The sequence below is a fragment of the Anguilla anguilla genome, chromosome 17, assembly GCF_013347855.1.
Source record: "Anguilla anguilla isolate fAngAng1 chromosome 17, fAngAng1.pri, whole genome shotgun sequence".
NCBI lineage: Eukaryota > Metazoa > Chordata > Actinopteri > Anguilliformes > Anguillidae > Anguilla > Anguilla anguilla.
The window spans coordinates 10481228-10507484 of NC_049217.1; the positions used below are offsets into that span (position 1 = coordinate 10481228).

The following is a 26257-nucleotide window of genomic DNA, read 5'->3' on the forward strand; positions in this document are numbered from 1 at the left end:
TTCAGAACTAACAACTTTCGCTTGTCCCCTGGGCCAGGACAGAATCGTGACTGTGTGACAGCCAATGCAGTGTACCACACCCTTGGTGACAAAACCGATAGAACACTGAAGGTTGCTGCATCTCACAAAACTTTTATTTTATTCAGTAATTCAACATCAAATTATAACTCCAGGTAGAGAATGAACTGAAGGCAGGCAGACAGGCACATAAGTGTGTAAAATTAGTTTTTGAAAGATCACTGAGAACCACTGAAAAAGAAATGAGTCGCTCTGCCCAGATGCATCCAGTGTGGAATAGAGAAACTAGACACAAGTCTGGACTCCGCTTATTTTTGCTGAATTTGAATTCTGTCTGACAGCAGAAAATCAGATGGAAACAAAGAATTTCTGATATTCTTTATAGTATAGTACATCCAGAATAATTTGAAATTGATCAATATGAATAGTTGCTGTTTTCAGAATGCTTTAAATCGTGTATTGAATATGTATTCAAACTGACATATGAGAACTGCAATAATAATGGACAATAATGTGTGAATAATATGTGCAGCATATTTTGACAAATTACATTTTTCAAGTTTCCGTCTCAGCACATTATAAAGAATGGCAAATCAGAGGTCTACCATTGAAAGGAATAATGATGAATGGTCAAAATGAACCAAAAACTTGTGCGCTCTTAAATTGTACAAGCATTAAACAAATGTCCATTATGTGGAGTTTAAATATAAAGGGGGTGAGGATGGTTGTTACTTACTTATTTCAGAAGCTAAGAAACAACTCTAATTTTTTCCCAGTCCCAGATATGGAGAAAAAAATGTAGTTTACTTTAACCGCCTGTCATGGGTAAAATCAGGCTTTGTCAAAGCTAAAATAGGCAGAGCTATTGGTCATACTCTGGTTTGAACCAATCGTCGCGTTGGGGATTGAACCTTATGATTGGTCGTGAAAAATGACTGACAGCCTCCTTTCCCCCACGTAACCTCACTCTCCCGTTACTAACCGTCACCAACCCCACCCCGCCACGACCCCAAAAAAATGGAAGAAAAAATCTGTGTGGTTGCCTGTGTGCTCTAACATCTGTTTCTGTGCAGGGTCTCCCCTCTCCCTCTCCTTCTCCCTCACCCTCTCCCTCTCTTTCTCTCTCTCCCTCCCTCCCCCCAGCATGATCCATAAGTTCAGTGTGCCTTGCTGTAGCCCTGTGTTTTACAGCCTTTTGCAGCCCCCCCCCCCTCCGTCTCCCCGGTTACGAGCTGATCACGCTCCCTGACCAGGTCTCGTGCTTGCTCCCGGGGGCCAGGTGGGTGATGGCCACGTCCACGGCCTGCACCTTCTCGTGTTTGGGTGGGATGGAGCAGATCTTGTAGCTGACCTCGTCGCCTTCCACCGGCACGTACTCCCCCTCGATGCTGCGGGGGGAAGGATCGCCAGGTTAACGGCGGCCATCTGCAGTAATCGTCCACGCCGGTCAGTTAATAAGCCTTTATACTACCCTTGGCCTTAGGAATAGAACTACAAACGCAAACAACTGGGGTCAGCGCCCCCCAACACTCAAATGCTCGCACACGCTCACGTTTGAGTACTCTCACACACTCTGCATCACGTGTTCACTCAAGGTCTCTCACACACACACACACACACTCTATTTTATACCCTCTCTATCCTCTATTTCTGCACCCCCCCCCCCTCTCTACAGCAGATAAAATGAAGCACACCAGTGAGCTCGTCAGCCTCTTAGTGCTCCTGGCAGCTGAAGCGTGAGCCAGGTGGGCAAGCCAGCAGCCGCTGCACTGTTATCACAAAGGGGGACAGAGGGCAAACCCTAAGAGGAAAATGGAAAGTAACGCTTCGACAGAATGAGAGGGGGATTCTAAATGCAGGACACCAGCAGGTCAGTGTTGTTTTCTTTTTTTTATTCAGACGGGGAGAAAACAGAGAGGGTGGCGAGGCAATCACAGCTCAGAAGGTGCCATGGAGGGGGATCGAACCCCCACCCGCGTGGGTGGGACTCGTACGGCCCACGGACCCTGCCGCACCTCTCCCCCAGGTCAATTATTTGGTGCAGTTATGCAACTGAGCAGCACAAAATGGCTGTTTTTAACATGGGGTTCCCCGGGTGGACGAGATGTTTGCGGGTCTGTCTACATCGTGGAACACACAGGCTGAGCCCCGCAATGGCTGCATGGGGGAGGATTTTCTCACCAAAAACACAAACGTACGAACAGACAGTATGTAGATAAGCCACAGTAGTTACAAAAAGACTGCACTTACAGGAACACATGGGTGACTCATATCTTTAGCACCTTTTTTTAAAAACCACAAATGAACTAAGAAAGAGGTCATCGGTTGGAAGAATCTAAGCTGAATTGACTGATACTTGACTGAAATGGCTTTGGCTGTCACCTGAAAAATGTTTCCATATATTGCTCTAGTAAGTGACTGGAGGTGAGAAATTGGGCCTGTAAAGGGCATGTGCTTTATGAGTGACGGGGCGCGGCTAAAGCAGAAGTTCCTGATGTTTAAGCAGATGTTGAGCTGATATTTGTGTGTACACAGAAAGGTTAAATCTTCAATAGGCCAAACTCTGTATGCCTCTCCTGGCTGATAACTCCATACTGATAAAACGGCAACAGAAGGAAACCTGGCTTTGCTTTTTAAAAAACAGCATAAACCAACAGTTAATAATCGTGACAAATGCTTTCCACAAATGGAATTTCATTAAATTAAATGTTAATCTGATTCTAATTCGCAATCAAATACTCTTTTGATGTAAATCATTTTAATGGAAAATTGTGGGTGTTGTGTATTGTCGGTAGCACTCCAATTGAATGAAGGGGTGTATTTGTGAAGGGGTGTGACCAAATTTCAATACAGAGGCATAAACTCCAGTTATTAAGTAGCAAGTGCAAGGAAGTCAGGAGGTAGCCATCTGTCTTCGTGATAAAACGTTAAGAAGGAAAACCCCCCCCCCCCAGAGGATTGTGGGAAATGAAGTCCACACTCCATCATGGCCCCTCTCACTCACTCTGAGATGTGCACGAAGATGTCGTTGCCGCCGTCAGCAGGTGTGATGAAGCCGTGTCCTTTGGAGCGTGAGAAGCACTTGCAGACGCCGGTGAAGCTGGGCCCCTCTGACGCACGGGCAGATCTGGAAAGGGAAGAAGAAAGGCCGTTTTTACCAGCTCCACATTTCACTCCAGGCTTCCATGGCACCTTCAGTGGTAAGCTGTGAAAATGCAGCACCTCGACTGGCGTTTGGTTGAACGCAGACTTGCAGGAGGCCTTGGTGTGCGTGCTCAGTGTGATCTAATCAACACAATTAGTGTTGGGGTTAATGAAGCTTTAGGGTTATGTTTAACATTTTTCATTCAGGGTTTGGGTTAAGGCTCAGGTTAGGTTCAGGGGTTAGGATTAGTATTTTGACTATTTTCAGTGAAATATATTTTCAATAAAATTAATAATGAAAAATTAAGTCAAACACTTCATATTTTGTCACCATGACCTGGCCAGACCTGACAAAATGTAAATGATTTATTACAAGAATAAACATATTCTGCCTCAAATAGCTAATTAACTATGCACACTAACAAGCTGTGCAGACAAATGCCAATTAACTCACAGCCACTCACTACAAATCACAGTAATGTTTAGGGGACAAAAGATCAGTCTTCAGCTGCCATTCTTTGGTTTATCAAAAGATGGAGTCAAAATTATAGATCTGAAAATTGGAAGATGTTTGCGCTAATTAAATCATTAAGATCTCTGCCTCTGTTACTGGACCTGACAGGCTGTCCCATGCATGAGTAACTCTGTGTAAAGAAACTACTTCCTGATATGAGAGTGAAAATGACTCAGTGTTCCCGGTGGCTTAAATGCGTGAAACGCAGAAACACTGGCTCGGCTCTAGATCGAGTCTGCTCCCTGTGCGTTGACCTGGTTTGTCTCTTATGGCTTTGAATTTGCATGCCTGTTTGTTTCAGTTAATGTTTCTCACAGAGAGAATGGGGCAAGACCAGCTTCATTCCTAGTGCATTCTGGAACCCAGCCAGACAGGAAGTGAGACTGAGAGCAAGAAGTAACAGTGCACTTATGGGAACCGCCAACAATAAAATTAAAAGGCTTTTTGCTTCCGCGTTCATATAATTTGAATGCAAATAAAATTTGAAGGAAATTAAAAACTGTGGCCTGTTGCAATTAAAAATTAAATAACTTTCCACAAATTAGTTTAGGTATATGAGCTATGGAAATTGATAAAAGGAAATGTAAATGTATCTGCACTGAAACCAGCAGTTAAATAAAAGAACTCAAATGCATACTTACAGATCTGCAAAACTAATTTATTAGGCCACTAGCCTGAAAAAACTATAATGATCCTGAGCATGTGCTCAGTGATTAACTGGCAATGCTCTGTAGTTTCTGGAATAATCGCATGAGAAACCAATCCATTTTTCTTAATTTTGTCTAAAATAATAATTTTGTTCACTTGAAATTAAAAAATCCGAACCATTTTGAGCATAACGTCAATTCAGGTCAGATCCCAAAGTTAATTACATAAAATGTTGGACATTTTATGTTTGCTTTTACAAAACATTAGAGGTTTTTCAGTGATAGTATTCAAAAATCGTGCGTGGGGCCCTGCAATGGATTGGCCATGGATTGGCTCTAGCACCCGTGACCATGATCAGGAATAAGCAGCTTAGATGATGGATGGATGAAGTTTGCTGACTTGAAAGAACTGCCAATGAGTGTGGGTAGGGATGGGCAGTATTTCAATTACAAGCTTACTTTTTGGAATTTGCATATATGTAAGCTATTTTATATATAATGCAGGATACTTTTTTTTGCTTTGTTTACAACTCTGTGCCAGCTGAAAAGCATACCACACCTCCAGCATTGATCGTAGCGTACAGATACATCTGAGAGTTAACTGTTATGTAATGAGTATTGTACCTTTACAGCGGACCTGTATTTTGTCCAGTGACCTTTGCTATGCACTTGTAACGAGCGGTGTTTTAATACATTTCCAGCAGAAGAGAAAGACGCCACTCACGCAGAGCAGGTTCGGGTTCGGCGAGTAGGCAGGGGGCTGGGGATCAGGTAGCCCCTCATGGGGGACGGGGAGCGGTCCCGGGCGCGGTACTTGGGCAGACTGAGGGAGCTGGGTGAGACGGGGGAGCCTGGGGACACCAGGGTCTGGGGCGCCCCCTGCTGGATGGGAGGAGTGGCTTCTGAGGACATGATGGGGGGGGGAAAGACTCTTGTCTCTTACGCTCTGATAAACTCCTCCTCTGACCAGCTACCTGGAGCTGGAGAGAGAGAGAGAGAGGGGGGGGGGGGGGGGAGACAGAGGGGAGATGGAGAGGGGGGGGAAGACAGAGGGAGAGAGAGGGGGAAAAAAGGAGAGAGGGGAGATGGAGAGGGAGCAGAGGAGAGGGTTAGAACACACACGGACTGCCTGGTCATGGGTTAACAGTCTTATATGGATGTCTGTCCGTCTTATATGGATGCGCTCATCCAGATTACGTGAGAATCGGTCTATCTGCAGCTGATGTGCAGTACAAAAATCTATGAACATCATCTTCATGTTCAGTTTCTGATTAGAACAACGTTTTGTGTTTTTCAAAGCAGGTAAACCACAGAGAAGTGAGAGGTGAGATGGGAGCATAAAACAGGTGGCAATGAAGCACAGTGGTTAGGGAACTGGGCTTTTAATCAATATCATCTCACCAGTCAGAGAGAATTGGGTGAGGCATATACACCTATATACACACATACATGCACGAGTGCATGATACATTTTCATGAATACACCAATACATAAGGTTACATATGGACATTTTTTACATTTTACAATAAAAATAAATAAAAATGAGAAAATACAAGCATTAGGATCCTGACAAATTTGCATGACTGGCTCCTGTCATGTTAGGTGTGCTTTCACACAGATGGCTCCACCCATTGCCCAGCCTCAGCAGCCAGCCAGCCCAGAAGAGGGCCAGGATGTTTTTTGTTCGACCAAACAGCCACTCCCAGCTCTCACTGAGAACATTCCAGTCTCCAAAACAGGCCTACCCAAAAACCGAGTGGAATGCCAATGAGTTTCCTGTTCCCATCCATGATGCGAAGTAGGAAATCTTTCAAAAGGTACACTTCCTCCTAGGCAAATGTCCAGCACCTGACTTGGGGGCTATGAGGACATTTTTATAATAAAAATCTTTTAGAGAGAAAATGAAGGCAAACGTTTTTCAGTCTGAGGAGTTGGCAGCACTAACTGCAACTTGTACTGCTGTCGCTGTAGCCCTCACAAAGTTTGCCATCCAAAGGCCAAGGTAAAGCATTTATTCAGCGAGACACGTGATTTTCTGTACCTCGCACTCAATGATAAACAAGGGCTCGTCGTCATTGATACGAAGCACCGCTCTTACGCAGCACCCCCAAAATTCTGCCCCTTGAGTGCTAATGGCTCCCCTTGTGGAGAATCCTCAGCCTGCTAAATGTGAGTGAGTGAGTGAGTGAGTGATCCAGGTCCAAGCCAAGTCCATGAGGTGCTTCTCATCTAATAGAAAGGGCACTTGCTCACAGGGGTGGAGTTCAACGAGAAAGAAAGGCACACAATGCCTAAAATGGTACAGCCATTTTTTTGTTCAATGATAGCAGGCCAATGGTCCCTAGTGTGCATCGCAGCATCAGACTGGGACTTCATTTTACAGTCAAGCTGAAGAGCAAGACTTACTATCCATCAATGAGTGTGCCTCAGAAATGGAAGGTTGAACATTCCGTGATCCCGAATGATGCAATAATCTGGGAATTTAAAACTAAATAAATATTTTGCTGCCAATGACCACAGTTGGCATTTCTTAGATGCTTTCTTTTTCACTTATAAATTATTAAGGTAGATGTTGAGATACGTTCAGTAGAGCATAGAAGGCAGCTGAACTATTGTACAAAACATGTTTTGGAATCAATCTCACATTTACACTGCTTCCTCTTTTGACAGACGGTGGCACTGTTGGCCCTTATTTTCATACGCAGTCAAGCAGTGTGCAAAAACAGCCTCAACCACTGGTCTAAACACCAAACAGAGGGGACTAGCGCTGGAGGTACGAGCAAAAAAATACGGCCCACTAGTTTATTATTAACCCTTTAAGGTGAAAAATTACAAATAGGTTATTAGAATGTTCTTAACTGAACATTCTAATGCTGATGTAACATTTGCTACTGGTAATTGAAAGCAACTGAGTTCTAGAACACTGGAATAAAATAATTTCAATTTTCAAAAAAAATCTATCAGATGCATAAAAACTTGTGACTATGTTCCCTGTCATCTCCTAAGACACAGTTTTATAAACAGTTTCATAAACATTCACAGCAAATGCAATATTTAAAAAAACCTCTTCCCAAGGAAGTAGTGTTTAAAAAGTGGCATGGCATATGCGTTGTAGGAAACATTTCCTGTAATAAATCTAATTGAAAGTGACAGAATTAAATTAAATGGTCCTCCCTTATTGTAAGAATGTAAAATTGCAATGTCAAAATATAATTGATTGATATATATATATAAATATGCTAAATTCAGAGTAGGCCTGCAAAATGTCACAATAAAAGACTGTGGGACAAGCAAGGATTCATTAAAAATGTTTATTTGTGGTAGATCCTTCTGGGTTGGACTTTCTACTGCCTAATTAAAGGAAAGGGGGATGGTTGTCACTGTGTTGTCTCAGCTGTGCGTTTGCAGTGGCAAAGTGTGTCCTTTTTCTTTATTTTCTTTTCTTTATTTTTTATTGTTATTATTACTATTATTATTATTTATTTATGTATTCATTTTTTGGGGGGGATGCATTTGTCTTCGTTTTTGTCAATTGTGCTTATAAGTTTGTAAATTGAGTCCTGCTGTTGTTAATTTTATGTTGAGAATGGAAAAAATGTGGTTCTATATTATGTACTTCAGAACTTGAAATAACCTTTGTGAATTGAACCTCAAATAAAAAGATTTATTGAAAAAAAATTTTTAGTTTAGTTTATTTATATTGTGTGCTAGAACCCCTCACTTAACCAACAAGTAAAATATATTTTATGTGATTTATGTGATAGTTGAGAACTATCAATTAAATCCCCAAATTATTGATAGGTCAGTCTACAGTAATCTGGTGGAATCAACAAACAAGTCAAAACAATTTCTATCAGGTTTTAAGATTAAATAATTGGATTCAATACAAAGCAGTCAATTAGATGAATGCATTGAAATCATACATTCTTTATTGAATGCAGGCCCACTACTTTTAGAAATTCCAGAAGAGAGAGAGAGAGATGGATAAGCCGGACTTCTGGTTTAAGCGCCACAGGATGAAAGGAAACCCGCTAAAAACACACAACCAAGAAACCACCACCAAAATAAAAACTCTTCTTCTCCCAGGCTCCGAAACCAACTGCAACACAACACAACTTTTTCCTGGTGCCATCTTAAATACCTTCACCCAGCATGGCTTAAGGAGGTTTGCCCTGATTGGGTGATGGGTGTCAGACTCATTCATGACAAGGTCTGGCCTACCTAAAGATTGCATTCAAACTTAAAGAGGAAATGGGAAAGGGAAATGTTATGCTATGCAGGGTCTCCGACCCCCTGTGTCTTCTGGTTTGTCTCTTCTGACCCATATGTGCCTAGGTTAGGGTATCAGTGGATTTTAAATTGCACCAATCACATTAGCTTTGATGCTTGTGCTGGGGAGGCCAGGCCACATTCATATAAACAATATAATATTGTATCAAATTCACTGTTTCTCTCTCTAAGGCCACAATCTAAGCTCTACATATCTGACAAGACCAATAAATGAAAGCTACAAGAATTAATAATACTCATCTTGATCAATATGAGGTGATGCATTTGTATATTTTAAAATATATCACTGACCATTAGGTAACATATTAGGCTACCCAAGGGTTCCTTTACGCAATACATTTGACACCCAATGCTTCAAAATATATCTCCTGATCAAAGTACTTCTGGAATGCAAAGAAGAGATTACAGGACTCCACAAAAATGTGAACTTTAACCTCTGTTGCATGTGTAAGCATGCCCTCAATTGCTCAGAAACACTTGAACATAAACATAGTGTAGGTGTGTGCAAGGTCCTATAGTCACAGCATACACTACAGTCATGTGACTCTCACAGTAGCGCTGGGCTAAGGTTTGTCTCAGGAACACACACTCTGGGGCTGGTGGGCGGCTCAACCAGTTCCAGTGTAGGGTTGCAACCCTCCAGTCCAGTATCGAAACCCTGACTGCGCTGGTCAGGCATGCCACAGGGGATTTTGGACCCTATGGAATTATCTCACATTGGGCCCCACCAACCCAGAATATCCTATGTTGTCATATTTTTTAGGTCCCCTTGTTCTAACACCACCCTCACTCCCCTGCCCCCATACTGCACCCCTGGCACCAGCGCCAAGTTGGGCCGACTGCATCATTGGAGCTCAACTGACCATAGTGCGGCTGCAGCAGTTTGAGAACCCTGCTGAGGTCACCTGTCTAAAAGGGCTGAGCTGCAGGGAGTGGCCCAGTCACACAGGAAAGCAGAGCGAAGCAGACAATAACTGAATAACACAACTGTAATGCTGTACAGTTAAGGCAATCGGCTAACTTACCAAGAGAGGGGTTTGCAGAAAATAGAAATAAATCAAAATCAACTTGAAAGCCTGATTCGTTTTTTTAAAATGGTGCTCCATTCCAAACATATCAGGATGCTGCCAATGTTCTCCAGGGCAACTAGGTTAAAATGACTTGTCAGGTTGTATCCCTGGAGACACTTAGAAAAATGGTCCATTTTTATGGTTCTGTGCCAAGAACCTTTACCTTTATCCTTGGGCTTGTGCCATCCTTTGTCTTGTCTAATCTAGGCCGTCTCCAAAAGGTGCCATGAAAGGCAAGGCTGACCCAGTTAAACATTTCCTGAGGACCAAATAAGGCATTTTCTGTAGGATGCTACATAAGCCATTTCCTGTTGATCAAACAAGGCCTTTACTGTGGACCAAATAAGGCATTTCCTTTTGTTACAGCTGTCATTTAGAAATATTTTGCCATCTATCAAACACACTTCTTGTCATGTACAAATCTAAGTTGGGCCATGAAAACTAAGCATCCCACTGAATATATTTTTAAAAAAATGATATTACTATATTTCCTTGGGATACCATTCTTCTGGCTTTAATGGCTTTTTATGAAAATGATTTAATCCCTCATTTGACATGAATCCCAGACTTATTAACTTAAGGATTAAAATTATGGTCAGGGTTAGTGTAAACTGTAAACATTTGGGTAGAGAGTCTTCATCATAAATCATAAATTAATCAAAAAATGCCATGTAAATTTTTTTTTTTTTGCCTTGGTTTCACTTTTTGGACATAAGATTATAGTCGGATGTGTATCAGGGGAACAAAAACAAAACACATTTTTCATCATAAATTTCTAAAGACATTTATTTATTTCACCACAGTTGTTAAGTTCACATTATTTGCTGTCCATCTGAATCAAAAAAATATTTATTTTTTTAAATTTTCATTTGCATTTGGCAATTTATTTCATTGCAGTCCATCTTATCCATCTTAATCAATAAGTGACATTTGTAAAAAATTGCCAAACACAATTTTTTCCATTTATTTCACTGCAGTTGTTATATGTACACATTTTCTTATCCATCTGAATAAAAAAAATTTTTAAAGACATTTTTTGGACATAAGACTATAGTCTTATGTATTTGGATGTTTTTCCACAAAAACACAAGTTTCATCAAAAATTGTGCTCAATCATAGATTTTGTGAAGCACATGTCTATTCATTTACTTCACCATGGCTGTTAAACATTATTTGTTGTGCATATCCATCAAACAATTGAATTTATTTTTTTGCATTTTCAATTGACAAATGCACGCATCTCCATGTGGCAAAATATAACAAAATGGTGAAGATGAATAGGGAAGCTCTTATTAATGCAAACTCCTTGCTGAAGGAAAACAAAATGGCTTTTCAAGGGCACAACAAAAGAAAAGATTCTGACATTAATGGCCAATTATAATAGATTAATTATACATTTTTACTAAACCACTAGCTATACCCCTTCTGAGTAGAGGCTGACCATCTGAACTCTCCAGGCTTGCAGTTCTTCCCCTCATGGATGGTAATTAAATAAGCTTCTCTTCTTTTCTTTTTTTTAAAAAAAGGTACAAAGATCGATTCAATCAGAACTCCATTTTGAATGCATGCACTGAGGGACCCAGAGACAGAAAATAAGAAATAAAGCTTTCATTCCCTACCAGCTACTTAGACCTGGGCCAAATACATACCAGAAACACATCAACTCTAGTAAAATATCTTATACTTCCCCCAACAACAAGTTCTTTGCAAATTTTTCACATAGCAGGTAAAAAGCCTGAATGAGCCATTCAGGTGGTGAACGCAAAAGAAGATTGTGGAAGGCTCACTAAAATATGCTGCTGCAGTACATTCTGGGAAATGTTGGCTTACATCCAGCATACAATTTCACTATTTGAGGATAAAACAATATGTGAAACAAAATGTGGAGAGGAAGTCACAGCTCCATCCCTGCCTTTGCTGGAAGTTATTTTTTTTTATGACATTAACCCAATGGCTATATAGTAAATGCACAGGTATAAGATCAACAATAGATAATGAGAACCTGCGCTCCACAATACACAGAAGGAAGAAAAACAGTTCTACTGTATATTGTATAGGTTTTATTGTTCAACAGTTCATAGATGGCACTGAAAACACAATAAATGCTCTGAAATCTTGAATAACTGAATGAACCCATTTTAAGCCACATGGTTGTCCTGTGAACCGACTGAGGAAATGACATCACAATTGTCCCCAGGAGAATTATGTTTCCCAAGTACCAAGAAGGCAGTTTCACTTCCTTAACTTCCTGTATGAAGCAAGCACTCAAACAACACAGAGGGAATTCAAACATTCAAACGGCTCTACTGGACAAATTCAAACTAACAAATAAACAAATAAATAAAATGACCTCATTTCCTCCTCTGCCAATGTGTTTACTCATTCAACCAGAGTAAGGAACATGCTCAAAATGCAGAAGACTTTGCATAAGCAGCCCGAAAAACAACAGGAAGCCAGGCCCAAATAAAAGTCATGAGATGCAAATAATATAAATGTGGGCCAAAGTTCCAAGGTAAGGTGCTGTGGAGGACCGCTTTCAAACGAAGTACGGCAATGTCACCGGAACACAGTGCCCAGGAACAAGTGCGCAACGCACACAGCCATACTCATACAGAGAGCAGAGCAGCAGATTATGAAAGTTTCATAATCAATGTTCTCTACGGAATACGCTGCATAGAGAGAAAGGTTAATGTGAAAAACGGAAAGTGAGACCACCCAGCTGAAACACTTCAATGAACGGTTATCATCACCCTGACAGGCACCAACATTGGGGTAGGATACAGGCAGCAAACGGTAACATCCTGATGCCAAACTCAAAGACAAATACAAAACTGCTGAAGCTCACCCAGTGGTTAAAACAAGGACTCACATTTTTTACTTTTCTATACAAATATAATGAATCTCTATACAAATATTATGAATCGACACACATGCATATCAAACAATTTATAAATCACGCATGCTCACTGTCTCTCGCACACCTACACATACACACACACACACACACCTTTAGAGCCCACTTATAATAAAAGGGTCATTTACAACCTTTTCTCCAAAAAGTCAGGTATGTAAAAATGACTCACATGGAGATAACCCTGGCTTGGAACTGGGACATTATGCAATGACATAAATGTCAGCAGAAGAGAGCCTGCTGACCCGATCACCCTCATTCCACCCCCCTGTCCCACCAATGAAAAACAAGGGCGGCGATGGGCAGAGGTCCAGGGACAGGCACATTCCTGAGGGGGAGGGGGGCGGTGGTTTTGGGCAGCCCATTGTTCCATTTAGGACCAGGGGCACCACACTCAACAGCGAGGTCACTCGCATTTGCATCCAGGCCTTCAGCAGATGCTCTTATTACACACACAAACCGACAAACAAGATGAATGAAAACAATGAAGAAAAAAAGCAATGAAGAAGTGTCTTACAATCCGCTACTGCAAGCAACATTAACCACCATAAAAGCAGGCTGTCAAGAAAGCAGAAGTGCAGACCTGCTGGGGTGACCTTCAGCCATGTCCGACCTTGAGCTCCAGAGCAAATAAGGGGACCACATAACTAAATAAAAAGATTTATGCAAAGTTACCCTTTTCCAAGGGTGACATCTTTCATTAACGCCAATCATTCTCCAGCTATAAACTCTGCAAGAAATGAGATGCAGAGTACAGTCTTACAGTAGATTTTTTATGGAAGGTAAAATGGCTGCATGGTTAAAATCCAGACCTCCCCTTCCACTGGAAGGGGAAACCATGATTGAAAACTGCGAGGCTCTGACCACTGCTCTCTGACCTCTGACCACTGTTCACTGCTCTTTCACTACAGCTCTCCATTGAAAACAAGCCAACGTGGGCAAAATTATTTCCCGGATGACTGAGCCCTGCTTCTGCACAATGGAGGAGCCATCGTACACTGTTCTGACAAAAAGGGGGTTGACACCCTGCAAAAACCTCCATCGCAATAGAGAAAAGGCACATGACTCAACGTGGGGGGATGTGTGGCTCAAACATTCCATCTGCTGACATTCAGGCGCTGCACTTCTGCCTGAAAGCCGCTGCATGGAGAAAAATGAGAACAACCCCAGATGTTCACACTTGGCTACGGCTGTACACGCCAGAGACGGAAACGGCACTCCCGGGCCACAGCAGTCTCAGCCGTTCCAGGTCTTACCGGAAGCAGAAGGAGATCCTGAGTGGAAGCCAATTGCTGGTGGATTCAGGTTACTACAGCAACTAGCTGTACTAAACACATAGGACAGCTCAAAGTGCACCACTCAATTCACTACGACAAATGAAAACACCCGAGTAAATTAGGAAACACTAGTAGGCCTATATGCAAAGCAGAGGCTATACATATAAAACTGTACTACATATAAAACTGGCGAACAGGACAGGGTGCCTATAATTATGGCTCGCCTGACTTCAAGAGGAGACAAAGGTGACTTTTTGCTGACAGGTGTGGTTGCTGCGACATGTTTGGCAGCAGCTTCGGTGAACAAGGCATGTTTCCTAAGCAACAGTGTCCAAGGCATCGTCATCACGGAGCTGAGGGAAAGATGTCATACCCCAGGATGGTAACATCTTAATTTAAAGCGCAAGGAGAAACGGGGGGGGCACGCTCCGGGGGAGGAGCAACAACTTTCATCCAAAATGGCGCAGACATATAAAGAAATAAGTTGCTATAAATCCACTTTTCTTCACTCCTGTTACATCTAGTTGAAAACTTAAGAGCGACCAGCAAATAAGTATATTCATTTGGGAGGAGCTCAACAGGAAACACACTCCGTTCCATCAACCCCGCCATTCAATGGTACCACAGACTGCACAGACCAGCCAGATAGGCAGCTCCTGCATTCCTTCTGCACGCCCTACCACCTAATGACAGGAGGTTTCAGTGCCATTGTTTCAGTACAGAACATCTATTCTTTCATAATTATACTTGACCACACCCCTTCATGAACATTTCATTCAAATTAATCAAATTGGAATGTTCCGACTTCAGTGGACAGGAGACAGAATGCTCAGTTTTAAGAATATGGAGCGGAGTATATGGTGGGTACATAGAATTTGTGATCGTACTCAACAAACACATCCCCTGAAGAAAAAAGGAACTGAAATTTTCCCCAACTGCAAGCCACAAAAGGTCCCTCCCCCACCAGCTGTCACTGATGCGTCGCTCCTGGAAAGGGAGGGGCTTTGCTGGAGCTGGATTACTGCTGTAATTAAAAGGTTGCGCAATGTTACCGTGGGCGATGTGCAGCAGGTACTTAATCACCTCTTCAGCAAAGCGCTTTGTCTCTGTTCAAAAGGATCGAAGTCCCGCTGCTTCTCCCACACAAGGCCATCCATCCCCGCCCCCCATACATCCCTCTGTTCCACAGTCACTCTGTAAAAAAACGCACGCGAGCAGCCAACCTCTCGAACAGCCACGTAAAATACAAGCACCCCTATTCAGAAAGAAATACCGCATAAAAATTCCCTGACGCAACTTTTAGTGGGCGGTCTTTGGCTTGGAAAGGTAGAAAACCTCTTGACCCTATGAGTTTGTTTTCTAGCACACTTTTTCAAAAGGGAAATGCTACTGGATTTACGAGAGAGTTACAGAAAGTGAGTATGAGAGAGAGTGAGGGGGGGTGGAGTTAAAAAAATAGAGCCTCTAAACTGTAGAGACAAGCACAAGCCAAGCATACACAGCGACATAAGGCTTCACTCACTAAGAACAGACACAATTCACTTCCACACCCACACAAATTCACTTTGGGGAGGGGATAAACATTTTACTATGAACACAAAGGCCTCTGAGCCCTGGCTTCAGCGACGCCCCGAGCCTTCTCCGAGGCCCTTTTACTGGAGGAGCAGCCCATCTCCAGGGGATCTACTGCTGTCTCACCTCCCCACTTTCTGTGTGTGTGAGGCCCACCATTTTCCCTCCACCACAACCTGTCTCCTGTAGCCCCACACCCACCAGCTCTGTTACAAGGTATGCTAGGCAGTACGGTCAGAAAAAAAACCCAGGTACAGTCTAGTCAGACATACCTCCCATTTTAATTATATTTCAAAAAGAGCAAAAGTCATTGCCAAAGGGCAAAAAGCCAACAAGAGCCATTGATTCCTACATGCTGGTTAACTGAACACATTCCCTGGCTTACATTTCCACATAACCGCTGACCTTTCTTCTCCAGCTTTAATTTGATCCAGCTTTAATTTGATAAATGTGCTAAATGGTAATTGAATGAGAAAGTTTTTCCAGCATCAGGAAGGCAGTGCTTGTGTTTTCCAGGGTAGTTACGCACATTTTTTTATACAGGCCATGGGAACCGTTGGCTTTGCTTGACTGTTTCCTCAAGGTGGGCCTGCTTTCCTTTGCCAGCGATGACTTATGAGTTTTTCTCCTCCTCCCTTTCCATTTACGTTCTCTGTTTATCGGAAGCCGTTCGACAATCCTGACCTACCCGTTATAGTTTTAAGACTTAAAAAGCGCAACCTGGCTTGACCCATATGGCCCGTCTAAGCTTTTTCACCCAAAACACACTCGTCCTTAACCGAACCTGGCACCAGCTCGAAAGATCATTTATCTGATGATAGCACTCTGGACTCTATGGTGGTTTCACAAGCGAGTTATTAACCTACTGAAAGCCTTTCTGGCTCCATGCCCCAAAGTCTCTGGTGACCACAGAGCGCAATTAGTATGTCCAACTAAGTGCTTTCACTTACATTTTAAATTGTAAAAACAAAAATCATTTTCAAGCTTTAATTACAAACAGTATATGAAACATTAACTACAAATCATTTTAATGCAACCACAACAAAATGTAGCCAAACCCGCTGGGTTGTTTCCAGGCCTGCTCCCATGTAACTCATGACTGCTGAGCACACTCCCCACTGTACACTGGACCGCAGGTAGCCAAACGGTTAGCCTTCTATTCAAATCTACGGATCGCGCATTCCGTAAACCGCGAACGTGTTGCAAGCGGAACTTCCTTTTCCTCACACACAGGGTTGGGCGATCCCGTTTCCCCCAAAATGAAGGGGTTTTGAAGGATTCCTGGGGTAAATTTCAGTGTAAATATGTATGGCAGTCGATGGTAGCAGAGTATTAATGAAGAGAGGGTGGCATAGTAACTGAAAATCTGCATGGTAGTCAGATGAAGCAGGGGGGTTTTTCAACAATCTTTTCTGGGATGAATACTACAGACATCTAGCAGCACCGTTCACAAATGTCCCACCCCCGCATTCAGGAAGCACGTCAACACTCGTACTGAAATGAGTGTTTGTTTTTGCGCGGGGTTAAGCTGCATGCTGCCATTTTCATATAAGCAGAGTAAAAAGTAGTTTTTGTAGTTAATTTCAATACGAGTGAAACTACAATTTTTTTGTGAATGCTAACTTTTGAGTGCTCACTGCTGCCTCTGAAAACCTTTAAATAAAGCCACAAACGTGAAGCGGGACATCTTCTGAGCAGCTCAGGCCTGTTGCTAAACTTCGTTGAGGCAAACGTGATGCACACACGCACACCGCTATTGAGAAGCAAATGTCAAAAATGTGTACTGTAATCTTTTAATCTGCACGGTCATGTGATCGGAGCTCATGATGTAGTTTACTGTACACAGAACTCCAGACTAACAGTTTGTACATGATACGCAAAGCAAATGCCCACAAAGAGAAAAACCTTCTGTCACGGGCAGGCAAACGCAAAGGCTGTAGCAAATAGTTGTTTCTCATCACATCAAGGGATCCTTCGGCAGGCAAAAACACACAAACGATGGTTCACCACAGGAGGAAATTGGCTGTCTATGAGAGATATCTTAATCTCTGAGACTTTGCGAGGAACAGATTTACAGTGCAAATCACACTTGTGGGTTCCAGCACTAATGGACGGCCTCCAGCTTTCAAGCAACAGTTCATTTTCTGGTGATTTAAAAAAAATGTTATTTCAGTTTTAGCGTTATTTACATCGATTCTGTCCTGGCTACACAAAGCAAAGATCACAGCCATTATTGTACTTAAACTGGTTTTTAGGCTAAAAATTGATCCCCACCTATTGATAAAAATGAACAAATAATGTCACAATATAAGGCAACCAAGAGATCGCTCCAACCTGAGGATCAAAATCAGGTCAAAATTTACTCAAACCCAAGAAAAAGCAGGTTCCTGATATCAGTCATTATTTTACTTAAATAAATAAATAAATAAATATAAAATCCTAACTATGTTAACTGCTCCGGGAAATAAGGTTTACGATAGCAATCATAATTTTACACAAAAAACCAAATAAAGAAATATAAAATCCAAACAATGTCAACCGCTCTTGGAAATAAGATTCATGACATCAATCATTATTTTACTCAAAAAAACAAATTACAAATATATAAAATCCAAACCACATCAGCTGCTCTTGGTAATAAGGCCTATGACATCAGCCATTATGTTACCAGCCACATCACCTGAGCCCTGAGACCTGAGAGCGAGGGCGGGCACAGGAGCACAGCTGCTCCACTGAGGAGACAGGTCTCCCTGGAGGAGAGCTACACAAAGGCTGCTTAACAAACCGCCAAAAAAAGGCAGAGCTGCACTGTGCTGTCAATCACCACATCATCTGAACAGAAAAAAGATTATGCTCTTCTCACCACTCAACAACCCTGATTGTGATTGGTCCAGGTCATGGAGCGATTGTTCATCCAGTGATAGCTCCATACATTAAGTGGATAATGAAGCATCACAAGGGTCACCACAGCAACCTGTAACAAGTGCACAGGAGGTGGGAGAACTGAATCCTAGTTGGGGTCTGCTGTTCTACACTTAAGCAAAACAACCTGAAATTTTTTCAGGAAACGTCCAATTATTTAGACAAAAAGATATACAACAAACATATTACACAATGAACAATGTACATGATTATGTAATGGTCTCTGCCTAGAACTTGAAGCACACATTTAACTCATGCAGGATGTACTGTATAGGAAATTAATACCCATCACTTCAGCAAGCAGCATTTAGCCTAACTGGGTTTTTGCAGTAGCCTAGGCCAGCCAAAGTAGTCATTACAAATAATGCGTGTGCGAGTACTCCCTGCTTTACGGTAACCGCGGTGTTATTTATCGCCCGCTGGGCTCGGAAAGACACCGGGGTGATAAAACGAGGTAATGGAAGCGATCCATCAACCTGCACTGTGTGGCTGTCTCATCCTGAGGATTCCTGACACCCGCGCAATAAATACCCCCACCGCCCCCCACCCCTCGCCCCCGCCCCATGTGCCTCCCAAAACCCACAGTGCAGTGTCACCCGCTCGTCACACGCGTGAGCCGCGTTCGTTTCCTCGGAGACGCAACACGCCCCAGATGAGCAGCGCGCGCTGAAGGTCTGCTCAGGTTTCGGGCCCGCCTCCCGCCGCCTCGGGCCTTCATTACGTTAGCCGGAGACGGTGGAAAGATGTTCCTCTTTGAATAGGCTGCTGCTCCTCAGCTGACTGAGCTCTGTCTGAAGCCTGAAGAACCTCGGCTCTCCAACTCCGCTGCCTACAGGTCATGGCAAAAGATGAAGTGCTCCACAACTCAGGAAACGTGCTTTGAAAACAATTGAGTTTAGGAGTGGATGTATACTCACATCAACGAATCGCCACATTCCCCCAGTACATCAGCAATACTCACACAGCTGAAAATGTTTTGAAGTAAGTAACAAGTCACACCGCCATTGATTTTAGGATTTAGGTGGACATCTCTGAGGGCTTCAAGCCCTTTGAAAAAAAAAAATAGTCAATACAATTTGACACTTCATATTACATTATCTATTTTCTTTGAGGACACCAATACCTCAGGGAGATTTTCACAACTTCTATTATTCCACCTGATGGATGATCATTCATTGTTCATACAGCCGGATATTTCATGGTGTGATTCAGAGCAAAGCGTCCTGATCACAGTGTCTCAGGACGTAAGCCTGCAACCTTCTGCTTTAAAGCATTGTTCTGGGTCACCGTGGTTGCAGACGCCAGCATAAATGGAAGCCAGTTGCTGTTTTTGAAGAAGCAATCTGCCCTTGTTCAATGGGTGCATCTAATTGCACCTTGAAATCAACCAGGATTTTGAGGAAATCTAGGATACCAATTTGACAGTCTTTAGTAGGAGTCTACAGTATAGTGCTATAGCATGTAAACATTGAATCTATTAAGCTAGAAGGCTGGCTAATTTATGAGTGCCTAACATAAGACTTTTCCCGGGTTTTAGTGTCTCTCAGGAATAACTCTAGGAATAGGAGACAGACAAATGGAGGGCGGGATATGGTGGAGGCGGTACGCATCACCCATTATTTGGTAAATAAACAAAGAAGATGCCACGCCACCTTCAGTGCAAACTAATACAATTCACAATGTAGCACATGGTGTAGCACGATAGTTTTGTAAGATATCCCACAGGTTTGGAAAACCTGGCACAGCTGGCAGAGCTGAGTCATCTTAAACACTCATGTTTTTCAAAGGCTACAGTCCCTCCAGCTTATTTTAATGAGTGCCTCGACTCTCCAGGTTACGACTGCCTTTAGATTGTCTTTAATCTTCCACTACAGGCAGGCTAGCGCTATCTACTACAGGCCCTCTGATGTTTGCAAAAGTGCATTTCAAACACTGGCAAGCCTCGCTGTTATTTGTCTTTGTATAGCAAGCAATCAACCGCATTCAAATGAACTAGCGACAGAAGAGCTCAGAGCCCAAGGGCAGGCACCCGTATATGAGCAGTAACCAGGCTGCAAGAACACTGCCACGGCTGCTACACACTTTCGTTTAGAGTACACACACTTCTAAGACTTGTCACTGACCCACATTCACCGTACCAGTCTTTTTCGGGTGGGGGGTGGGGGCACCATTATAATTCTGTTTCATTAGAGTCCTACTGGATAGACTGGGGTGTCAAACTAAATTCTCAGGGGGGCGCAGTGTCTATGGGTTTTCGTGGTTTCCTTTCGAACACCTACCAACTACGGCCTTGAAAACAAGCCGTGTGGATTATTTTGTCAATCTATGAGTGCTGAGGACACCCAAAAAAGCAGCAGCCACCGCAGGCCTCCAGGACTGGAGTTTGACACCTGGCTGACAGAGAGCGCCTAACACGAGAGATTGCCTTGGCTGGGTGGGGTTTGCTGAAACTCAACACCTTATGCTTGAAGGACCAGGGACCACGGATTTCCTGCAATTTTTCAGCAGACCTTATATTTAATGAATGAGCTATGGGGGAGGAATCGATATCCAACAACCCTGCCCCAGCACAGGAACTACCAGGTCAAATTCAGGAACACAGCCACAGAACACTCCAAATTAACCCACAGTCCACATAAAAACGAATACAAAACTGAAGGAGTACTGTAAGTACGCTGCATACATTATTAATACTTCACTTGTCGGTTTCATATGCTGATCAGTTAAATTATAGCACAATATAGCACAATACAATACTGCACAATAAGCACAATGTGAACAAGGGACTTTAATTCTCCATGGCATGCACAGCTATTTCTGACATGATGTGACATAAGAGGATAAATAAACATATCCCTCTGAACATAAAAAAGCACCAAATAAGGAGAGATTAAGCTTGTTAAAATTCTGGGATTGCAATTATGGTCAGAAAACGAAAACAAGCATGCACAGAGTACCCCCAGAATAGAGTAAGAGAACCACTGGGAAATACACCACTGCACAACACAAGCACAGAACTGAACACCTGTTCCTATCTGTTCTTGATATTTTATATTTTACATTCATATTAAGATATACACTACATGGCCAAAAGCATGTGGACATCCAAACACCTCATTCTAAAACCATGGGCATTAATATGGAGTTGGACCCCAGTTTTGATGCTGGAACAGCCTTCACTCTTCTGAGGGGGTTTTCCCAGTAGATTTTGGAACATGGCTGCAGAGACTCGCTGTTTAGTGAGGTCGGGCACTGATGTTGGACGTAAGGCCTGGTTCGCAGTCGAAATTCCAATTAATCCCAAAGGGATCAACAAAGCATTTCTTTATGGACCTTGCTTTGTGCATGGGGGCATTTTCATGCTGAAACAAGAGACAGCCCAAACTGATGCCACAATGTTGGAAGCGCACAATTCTCTAGAATGTCACTGTATGCAGTAGAATTTAACTGGGGCTGAAATAGCCAAACCAACTAATTAGAAGGGGTGTCCACATACTTTTTGCCATGCAGTGTATTCTTTTTTCCATAGTAGGACAATAGTGCATTACTTATCTTGACTTAAAGCCATATGAAATTATAAGGTTTAGAGGAACAGAAAAGTGCATTAACATATAGACAACATTTTCATCAAGCTCCACTGCCCATTACTGTGCCTGCCTCTCTGTAGGCAGTGATGCACAATAAACCACAGCTGTGTTTCCATTAAGGGAACACATCAGAACTCTGCTTTAAAGCACAACTACCATTAACACTGCTGTATTAGTGAAAGGTGCTGCATGACTTGTCCTGTTGAGGTACAATTCTAGTTTGAATGGGCTCCCTCATCCTATATTACTAATCCCATTGGGGAGCCCACCTGCACAAGTTGCACATCGACGTCCTATAGGTCAATGTACAGAGTTAGGTCTATGGAGGGCTATTTTGTCGTGGACATTCACTCTGAACTCTGTTACATTAAAGCATTTCAAGCTCGGGGCAGGTTAATTTATGAAGAGAACATTTTCCTTAATTTGTGGGAGATGTCCACCATATTGAAAGATTAATTAAAGAGACTGCCCTGTTCTCCCTGATTGCATACACAATCACTTCTCTTCACACACACAAAAATGTGTCAGTGATAGGTGTGAGCCCACCAAGTGATTGGCACATCTACACCAATCACAGAAAACTAGAGAAAAAAAAAAAACTGTCCTCTGTTAGTGAACTACACTCCCCAGTGTGCACGGCAAAATCCCTTTCAGCATTCATAACAGAATTTGACTAAGGGGGTTGACTGGAATCAGTCCATAACATCAGGGAACATACAGCCTTTATGAGTAATAATTTACATGAATCACCACAGGTTGTATTTGGCAGAATGTTCCTTTTAGAGGGAGCCCCCTTTAATGCCCAATGCCTTCTCCGACCTGAGAGCATTCAGTCGAACACACCTGAGTGAAACTTCTAGCCCACATCCCAGTGATTTTCCCCCATCTACTAATGTTCATGCTGACAGCACTCAGAGGGACCGGCCCGGGACACCTGCAGATTACCTGTCCTGCTCTCACCCTCTTGAAAAACAAATGTAAATTACAGGTCTCTCAAAGTACCACTCAAAACTGGGGCTTGAACATATTTTACCCTCTACTCGCCCAATGAAATCACATGCACACCCTGTGGAAGTAACTCTCAGCTATTCTGAGGCTCCTGCCACGCAGTAGGGTAATGTGGGTGATTTTTTGGTTTTTCCCTTCATTGAAAATGTCCATGCAACCATTTTAAATGGTTTTGGTCATGTTTCCTTGGAGATCTGACTGGATCTTATGATCCGAAAACTCAATTTCAGACATGGACCACAGAAGGAGAAATAACCCAAGCACACACAAACAACATTACAGCCAGCACACAAACAAGCATCCTGATGACGTCTTAGCAGGGTTTTCCTGGCATGATCACAGGCAGGCCATCTCCCATAATAGACAGGTAATTACATTTGATTGCTTTTCTTGTGGTGAGCAGAGCACAGAAAGCCCCATGTGACAGACCAGGGCCGGATGCTCCAGAGACAGCAGGGAAGGAAGGATGCATCAGCTCCCATTTGAAATCTGAACCTGATTATTGCTTCCCCAGACCTGACAGAAGCATTATGGTGAAGTGGCTGAGGAACGGTGTGGGGAGCTGGTGCATTGATGCAGAGACACAGGAGTCAACTGACTCCTGAGGTTCTCCACCAAACCACATAAGGCAGCAAACACGATCTGAACTGGAAGCACAGCTTAGTGTTTTGAACCTATGTGGCCTGTACAGTCTAAGGATGACTGTGCAGTGTTGCAGTGTAGTTTGTGGGGACACTGCTGTGATTTCTACAGAATCATACTTGGTTTAATAATGCTTTTAAGCAAAAAATAGCAGACTGAAGGCCGATTTTTACCCCCAAATTGAGTGTATGGATATGACGTTACTCGTTTATTCACATGTTGCGCAAAAAAGTAAATCACGTATCAAATGGTCATCACAAGGCATGCGGCTTGAAATTTGAGACTGCCTGTTTAAAACATTTTTATATATTAAATTTCACACAATGCCCTCAATTATTTTCACACTGTTTTTGTCAGTTGAGGTGGAGTACTTCAATTCAAGAGGGCGTGAGTTGTACGTCCTGTCCATTCGTTTACACGTTTTACAGTTATCCTTTCATAAACAAACACATTTTCCTTTCATTTACGCAAACATGCATTTATACCGTGTGTCAGTACAAATAATGCTTGAAATATATCTTCCCTCCCTGTTCACGAGCCTACTCTGCAAGAATGACTTCTGCTTATCGATATGACGCAAACTAGTCTGGGACTGGGAGGCAACTTCACAGACCTCATAAATTATTAGGCTCATTAATTACAGCTTTTAAACACCTCGCATTTTAAAAGTTGATAACTTCTATTGTAGCCAACTGAAAGCTTTTAAAATCACAAACAAGTAAGAATACTCCAATTACAATCAACTCTCAGAGAGAAAATGCTTGCTTCCTCGCTAGCCATACAGCAGGCTACCGAAAGCTCCAATAAACTCCAATGGTAGACTATAGAAGCTTAGCAAGTAACCTAATAGGCTACTAAAATCTAAAACTCCAATAGTAGGCTATAGCAAGTTATCACATCACTTCCTTTTCGTTGGCTATTTTCGTGCACATACCCAATTAGGTTCCATATGCCTTTGTAAACTTTCTTACTATTGTCTAACCTGCGAAACATTTTAAGGGGCGTTTGAAAATACTTTTCAATTACTAGAATAAAACATATCAAGTAGTAGGCAAGTTCTTTTCTTAAAAAAAAAAAAAAAAAGAATCGACTATTTCGACCGAACATGAAACGCGCAATTACAACCAACAAATTTCAACGTAAAGACCTTTAAAAATCATGTGAAATGTTATTTAAAATGTACGCGTTTGAAAAATAAACAAAACACTGCTTGTTCCATTTAAGAAGCAGAGTCAGAAACAACTCGATCACTATTGTGCCTGAGAGCATCGAAAGCAACAAGGTGTTGGAGCTCACTTACCTTTTTATAACTTTGAAGGCGAGCTGACGAAGAGTAGCCTAGTGGCAGCCTATTCTCTGGTTTAATACAGGTTAATTTACGGTAACGTAGTCTAATATCCACGCATTAATATTTCATCCCCCAAGTAGGCTCATTAGAATGTCCGTTTTCACAACAAATGGTAACAAAGCTTTACCAATGTGACAATAACAGTTAAATTGCACCGAAGACCCTGACATAGACGGTTTCAGCTAGCAATGACATCATGAGGAGTACGTTACCGTAATCTCTCTAGTTGTTAAATGCAAGTAAAAAATGCGAATCCGGAGAACAAGGTGTCAGAACTAAAACACTACCATTATTTTTGCATACGTTATAGTGAAGATACCGCCTACAAATACAGGACAGGCATAAACTAATGAATCTCTAAACCTACATAGAGGCAATTTTTTTAATTACTGATGAATGTGCCCAGCCCACCACCCGCAAACTACCACTGTGTGAAACATCTTGAACAGCCAACAATCCTAGGAAATCCATCATTGTAGTACGGAACAATACCAGTCCACGTGGCATTCATTTTTAGGAGATAAGCTGTTAAACAGTAGACGTTGTGGTTTGTGCACACTCATTCGTATAGGTACAGGTCACGTCCATGTACAGATTGTGCACGCTTGCTATAGGCACCATTATAAAGATACAGATGAAGTTTTTAATAAAAAGGTGTTTTTAGCACTTTCTGGACGCGGACAACCAACACCACACAAATAAATCCAGCAATGATGTGTGCATTGGCAGTGGTTATATCAAATCATACACCCAGGGCTATAGTTTGCTGCATTTCACCTTCAGGTTGAACCAACCAAGGTAAATACATTGCTGTGTCGGTCACAATGTGACCAACCATGCTTCAAACTTACCACACTGAGACTCAGTGACCCGGGGGTTTCCAGCAAAATGAAAAGAAAAAAAACAATTACATTTTTCCTTTGAAGAATAGTTAGCTTATTGTTATGTATTTTCATAAATTACACTTCAGACCTTCAAACAAAAGGCAAACCATTACAAAAAACCTGTTTTATACCAATATTTTGATTTTTATAAGGTATTTATAGATTACTAAATATGTCTGATAGAGATCTGTCGTACATTACGTCTTATTTCAGATGCTCTCATTTACAGTGCTAGTGTGTTAAAGATTCTGCACTGCTGCCTTACAGAGGGTCCTGAATGAAGATTACAACGTAACAATTTCATTGAGGAGGGGGGAATTAGCCAGAGGGAAGTCAGTTGAGGGGAGTGGTGAGGTGGAAAAAAAATAGTCAAGCTTCCAAAACTGATGGAAGGTGCAGCCTTGCAGAAATAAACATTTTGAG

General features: G+C 42.3%; 1 protein-coding gene across 2 annotated transcripts; it reads right to left on the reverse strand.

Moving 5' to 3' along the window:
- Nucleotides 1-111: 111 nt before the first annotated feature.
- Nucleotides 112-25295, reverse strand: carhsp1 (calcium regulated heat stable protein 1). 2 transcript variants are annotated; one of them, XM_035397529.1, is made up of 5 exons: nt 24903-25295; nt 14955-15065; nt 5048-5303; nt 3023-3145; nt 112-1406 (listed from the first exon to the last, which is right to left on the reverse strand). In XM_035397529.1, the coding sequence occupies exons 3-5, from the start codon at nt 5233-5235 to the stop codon at nt 1244-1246; spliced, it is 474 nt and encodes a 157-aa protein (XP_035253420.1). In that variant the 5' UTR covers nt 5236-5303; nt 14955-15065; nt 24903-25295; the 3' UTR covers nt 112-1243. The 2 variants fall into 2 exon arrangements, with proteins under 2 accessions (XP_035253420.1, XP_035253419.1); XM_035397528.1 differs by lacking the exon at nt 14955-15065 and having other exon boundaries at nt 24903-25291.
- Between the last annotated feature and the right edge of the window lie 962 nt (nt 25296-26257).

Excerpts from the sequence above, each read along its gene's own strand:
- carhsp1 (XM_035397529.1), bottom strand. The coding sequence starts at position 5,235 with ATGTCCTCAGAAGCCACTCCTCCCATCCAGCAGGGGGCGCCCCAGACC. Across the intron at positions 3,146-5,047 it reads CGAACCCGAACCTGCTCTGC|ATCTGCCCGTGCGTCAGAGG; the intron begins GTGAGTGGCGTC and ends TTCCCTTTCCAG. Across the intron at positions 1,407-3,022 it reads ATCTTCGTGCACATCTCAGA|CATCGAGGGGGAGTACGTGC; the intron begins GTGAGTGAGAGG and ends TTCCCCCCGCAG.